Source organism: Guillardia theta (assembly GCF_000315625.1).
Source record: "Guillardia theta CCMP2712 unplaced genomic scaffold GUITHscaffold_90, whole genome shotgun sequence".
Taxonomy (NCBI): domain Eukaryota; class Cryptophyceae; order Pyrenomonadales; family Geminigeraceae; genus Guillardia; species Guillardia theta.
Genome location: NW_005434584.1, coordinates 252,134 through 258,133, shown reverse-complemented (window position 1 = coordinate 258,133; position 6,000 = coordinate 252,134). Strand labels below are relative to the sequence as shown.

The 6,000-nt window shown below is 54.5% G+C and overlaps 1 protein-coding gene across 1 annotated transcript; it reads left to right on the top strand.

Moving 5' to 3' along the window:
* Positions 1 to 3,807: 3,807 nt before the first annotated feature.
* GUITHDRAFT_116014 (hypothetical protein) lies at positions 3,808 to 5,316 on the top strand (the record flags this gene model as incomplete). Its single annotated transcript, XM_005824796.1, has 1 exon — positions 3,808 to 5,316. The coding sequence occupies one exon, from the start codon at positions 3,808 to 3,810 to the stop codon at positions 5,314 to 5,316; it is 1,509 nt and encodes a 502-aa protein (XP_005824853.1).
* Between the last annotated feature and the right edge of the window lie 684 nt (positions 5,317 to 6,000).

The window sequence follows — 6,000 nt, the reverse complement described above, 5'->3', positions numbered from 1 at the left end:
GTAAATCCTTTTGTAGTTGGTTGTATTCAATCGTCTTATCTCTTTTAAGAATATCAGTATTACTTTCTTACTTTAACCCCATACCGCTCGAGATTCCTCCAAACAAATATCCAGGAGGGAGGGAGGGAGGGAGGGAGAGAGAGAGGAGGGAGGGAGAGACAGAGGGAGGGAGGGAGGGAGGGAGGGAGACACAGACACAGACACAGACACAGAGACAGAGAGACAAAAAAACAGACAGACAGAGAGGGAGAGGGAGAGGGAGAGACAGAGACAGGGACAGAGAGGGAGGGAGGGAGAGAGTGAACGGCTACAGTTGGTAAAGTGTACGAATGGTGAGCTGTCCTTGCCCACGATTGAACTTCATCTTTGCAGGATGGAAAACGAACAAGCTGCCATGCACGCGCCTCCTGATGCGAAGCTCAACGAGGGGAACGGGGACCACTGCAGAGATCAACTAGATGTGGTGAGTTATGACGACACCCTCAAGGCTGCGCTTGCGGCCAAGATAGCGCAGATGGACAAGAAGCAGTCGGAGGACAAGGACGAGGAGAAAGCTCTGGGTAAGAATGATGTGAGCTGTTGGTAAGAAGCTCCGATGATGCGATGGTGAGCAGCGAAGTTGTACAAGAAGGCATCCAAGGACTTGAAGGATCAGCTGGAGGGGATGTCGGATGGGAATGAGAAAGTGAAGCTGCTGCAGCAGAAGTACCTTGACAAGCTGCAAGAGTGCAATCGGATGGAGCGAACCAACGGGAACCTGCAGGTGAGGAGAGGAGCGTTGAGGATATGGGCATGGCTGCCCCTACCGCTGCAGTCTGCTGACGTCATGCGCTTCGGGGCATGTGGACGATGCAGAGATCGCTGGAGAAAGCGCAGAGTGAGAGGGACGCAGCGAAGGCGGAGCTGTCCAAGGTCAACAGCGTGAGTGAACCCTTGATCGGCACTTGGGTTCACCCGTTGAGATGGTTGGAACAGGTGAAGCAGAAGCTGGAAGTCCTCTGCAAGGAGCTCCAGAAGCAGAACAAAGACATCCTTGAACGGTCAAAGTTGATCTCGGAGGAGGAGCAGGCGAGTTGTCCTCCCTTTCTCTCTCTCCCATCCTTCGCCCCTCCTCCTTCCCCTTTCCCCCTCCCCTGCCGGCACAGGGTGAAGGATGATGACCGTCCCACAGAAGAGGAGGAACGAGCTGAGCGAGAAGTTTCACGTGACCATCAAGGACGTCCAGGAGAAGATGGAGCAGCAGGAGAAGGTCGAGCTCGACGTTGCCCGACAGGTCCCCAGCTGACTGGCGAGCAGAATCGGCTGGCAGAGGCTGAGGAGTCAGACAAACTTCGCGAGAAGCTCCGAGAGTTCATCAGCAAATACGAGGTTCATCTCCCTCCCCTGTCCACCCATCCTCTATCTTCCCATGTCCTTCCTCCTGTCTTCTTCCCAATCTCCCTCATTCCTACCCGTTCTCGATCGCCTCGTCCTCCTCCCCCTTCTCCTTTTCCTCCTCCTCCTCCTGTACCTCCATCTCAATCTCCTCCTCCTCCTCTAATCCTCCTACTCGCTCCCACCCCTCCTCCTCCTCTTCCTCCTCCCAATCCTGTCATCACTTCCCCCACCCCTCCCCCAAAACTCTCCTAAATCATCCCATCCTCCAAACGCTCGCTACAGGCAACCAGCCATCATACCATCCCTCTACAGCTCACCCCTTCTCCCCTCTCCTCGTCCGTCCTCCCCCTCTCCTCCTCGCTCTTCCCCTCCTCTCCTGACCCTTTTCCTCAGGTCAAGGAGCAGTACTACGAGAACCAACTTCGCGCCAAGGACCTCGAATGCCAAGTGACTCCCCTCCTCATGCTGCCTTGGCCTTGCGCCCTGAAGCTCTTTCTCAGCTCGCAGAGGCGAAGTCGCAGAGGACGCAGGAGATTTGCAAGGATGCTATCCAGCAGGCGGAGACGTACAAGAAGGAGATGGAGAAGCAGCAGATTTCCCACATGGAGACGTTCCAGCAGTACGGTACGGGAGGAGGAGGAGAGAGAGAGTTAGCGGGGAGGGATGGAGGAAGAGGAGGAGGGAGAGAGAGAGAGGAAGAGAGATATAGAGAAGAGAGATAGGGGTAGGGAGGGGGAGGACAACGGAGGCAGGAGAAGGAGAGCTGTGGGAGAAGAAGAGCAGTAGCAACGAACAAGAAACGAGGGACGGGATAAGGAAAGTAGGAAGGAAGGGGGCGAGCGAGGGAAGGATTGTGAGGCAAGAGGAGGAGGAGGGAGTGGAGGAGGGCGGCAGGGAGGGGGAGGAGGAGGGGGAAGGAGGAGGGGGAAGGAGGAGGAGAGTGTGACATGTTGTTGTTGTTGTTTTTCAGGCTCCAAGGTGCAAGTGATGCAGGAGGCACTCGCTAAGAGCAACGAGGTTTTCAGCACCTTCAAGAAGGACACGGAGAAGCTGAGGAAGAGAATCAAGGTGGGAAGTCCAATCGGTCACCGTGCTCCTCCTTCCTCCCCCGCCGCATCCTCATTGTTTTACTCATCGTCGTCCTCCTCTTCATCCCTATCCACCTAATCCTTATTCTCCTCCTCCTCCTCCCTGCTCCCCTCACCTCTTCGCTCCTCCTCTTGCTCTTCCCCTCCTCACTTCATTCTCCTCCTTCTCCCCCCCCCTCCCAACCCCCGCCCCCCTCTTCCTCCTGCCCTGCTCCTCCTCTCTTCCTCTCCTCCCCTGCTTTTTCAGTCGTGCCTCCCACTTCGCCTTGCCTGACGGCGATCGGTCGTGCAGGTGCTGGAGAAGGAGAAGAAGGACCTGATGGACAAGACCGGCAGCGCCTCGGAGCTCAGCAAGGAGAACGAGCAGACGAAGAAGGAGCTCGCGAGCATGCGGAAGCAGAAAGAGAGGCTGGAGGCCTTGTGCAGGACCCTGACGCAGGAGCGAGCTCAGTGGAAGGGGAGCCTGAAGGAGGGGGAGGGGGACGGGAAGGAAGTGGAGCAGGAGGAGCAGGCTCTGGAGGAGGTAGCAGCTGATGTGGACTCGACGCAGGAGCAGGAGGAGGCCTAGTGGGGACAGCAAGGGGAACCTGTGTCTCCTGACGTTTCTAGTCCCCGCTCATGATGTGTGTTGTCGATTCGCGATGTTGTTTGTTTGAGCCCTTTTGTTGTTCCCACTACTTGACTGTTGCCTACAAATTTCTACCCCCCTCCTCCTCTTCCTTCGCCGCCGCCTCCTCCTCCTCCTCTTTCCTTGATCTTAGCCAGTCCTGTATCAGGCAAGTGGTAAAGCTTCCTCTATCAACTCAGCGCGTCTGTCAAGTTGGATTCGAACATCTTCGTAGTGATGTTTCTGGACAGTAGAAATCATTGTCGTCATACTCCATACCGATCAGATGTCGAGCCCGAATGCAACTTGACGACTCTTGATCCCTTCATCCCGGACATGCCGGTTATGTATCCGTTACAGACATGAAGTATTTCACACTTGTCCTGCGAAACTACTTTATTTCTTCTTGGCCCTACTGCAAGAAAGAAAACGCACGACCCTTCCTTGTGTCGTGGCATGCATAGAGCGGCAACAGGAGGAGGATGGGGCTGTGCGGGGGAGCAGGGCTTCCGCAAGGGTTGCAGCAGGAGAGTCTGCCTGGCGGCTGCAACGATGTACCTCTGCTTGCTCGTACTCCGAGGCTTCACCTTGGCTCGTTCCCGGCTTCTCGTCCCGCGAGTGAGCAGGAGCACGCGGCTTACTCGACTAGACTATTCACGGAGCACGAGGCGAACAGCGGGGTATGAACAGCACGAAGAAGCTTCTGTTGAGGAGAGTCTACCGAAGTTTATGCAGATGCTGTCGGAATCGAGACAGGAATGCGCCAACGAGTTCGAGAGATGGAAGAGACGTGGCGAGCATTTGAATCATGCTACCCCGAATCAGCATCGCCATAATCTATGTCGCGGCAAGGCGCTCCTGTATTCCGAGGCGAAGCTTTTCCTTGGAGTTCTGTTTATGAAGAAGCACAACTCGTTGTCTGCGTACGTGTTTGATTGCTTGAAAACCAGCAACGCATCAGCGGTCGGAGATGTGGGAGTTCATGATATCTCCGTGTTTGCGCGAGCCGTTGGGCCAGCAATCGTCTTTCCTCGCTCACACGCCATTGAGCGAAACGGAGAAAAGTTCTGGAAGCTCGATTTTCAAGTGCGAGAGAGTGGGAAGTACATGGTAGAGGTGAAGGCGCGTTGGATCCTGAAGCCGAGAGGGTCTGTGTACCTGGGAGGAACCGAGCGGAGGACTTGCGACTACTGCGAGATCCCCAGGCTCCTCCCACACTGCGAGAACACGTCTAACGTGTTTGCGTCACCGCAGCCGTTTGAGTTTTCTACCGAGCGACTCAGGTTGACGTCCCTGCCTCTCTCCTTCTCGCCCAGCAGCCCCTCTGCTGAGAGCTCAGAGGGCGAGCCAGGGCGATGGATCAACTTCCGCCATGCCTGCTCGCCCACCAGATGCCACGACCCGGAGCTCTTCACGGGCAACCCTCTCGCGCTGAGCAGAGAGGACACGAAGATGGAGCAGATCTTGCCGGCTGCCAATCAAACCAGCCGATGGTTCTTTCAGCCATCGTCGTCACGACATCACATGTATGACTCGCAGGAGATACAAGAATGCCTCTCCAAGATCGGGGCGGAGGGCTCCAAGAGCGTCTTCGTGCTCGGGGATTCACAAGCAAGGGTCGTGTGGGGTTCGCTGTCCTACCTGGCGGGGCTGGGGGACGTGACGCCTTCATACCTGAAGAGTGTCAAAGAGTACTTCAAGGAGAAGAGAACCAACGGCATGATCACTCGGGTAGTTGAAGGCTCGGGCAAGGCAGGGGGGACGCGGCAGTACACGTTCAGGTACATCCAGGAATGGACTGAAGCAGGCAGCCAGTGGTGGGACGGGGTAGCGGAGAAGGCGGGGCTGTCGACTTGCAACGTGTCTGTGATGATCTACAATGCAGGGTTTGCTCACAAGTCTGGCCGGGTGAAAGACTTCCTTGCCTGGTGGGAGAAGAGATTCGCAGGTCGCAGCTGCAAAGAGCCCGCAAAGTACTACCTGTCATCAGTAGCGCTGCAAGGTCAGAGGAACCAAGGATGGGACGTGGGGGCTTTCAGGGAGAAGGACGGAGAGTACAGGAGGCTGTTCCAGCAGGCTGGTTGGCAGGTGATAGACGCATGGGAGCCGACTCAAAGCGTTGGAGTGGACACGACAGGGGAGGGAGGAGCAGACGGGTTTCACTTTGCGATGGCTCCGACTATGAACATGGTTGCGATGATCTTCTACAACATGCTGTGTAACGCTCGAGCTGAGAGCCGATAGATTATTGTGCTTCCTGTGACAATAAATTACATCTGACTGTTTATCGTCAAAGGTTTCCTGGCAAGTTTTCTCGTAGATCAATCCCAAGAATGTATCTAGGTGAGATTTGCGAAGGACAAGTTTGCTAACAGGAGCAGAGGAGAGAATGTCGGTGGTTATAGTCTCATTAAACAAAGACCCATGTCTAGAATGAGATTGACATCTTGAATGAAGAGGATTTGCCTCATGGCTGGCTGGGCTACTACAACAAGCAGAAGAACTGAAGACAATCGTTCGAAGTTCCATCAAGGAGCTGACATGGAGGAGGATGGGAGTGGGAGGAACAACGATGGTAATGATGCTGTGAGCCTGACGTGAAGAGAAGGACGGGAAGGGGTGATGTAAATTTCATGATGTTTTGCAGTGAGCATTGTGAAACTCTAAGTGAATTCGTACTATCGATGATTATTGATGCCTGCCATGTCAGAGCAATGGTTTGATGAGTTGTAGGGGACGTTGCAGATGCAGTACATCATTCAACATGACCCTGCATGTCGGTTCACTGGACATCCAGACAAACCATCCAGCAGCAATGGATATCAACAATACATAGCAAAGTAATCAACAAAATTTGTCATCCTTTCTCGCACAATTTCACATATAGGGATCGTTCAGATTGACAAGGACGGAAGTATACCCTTCATT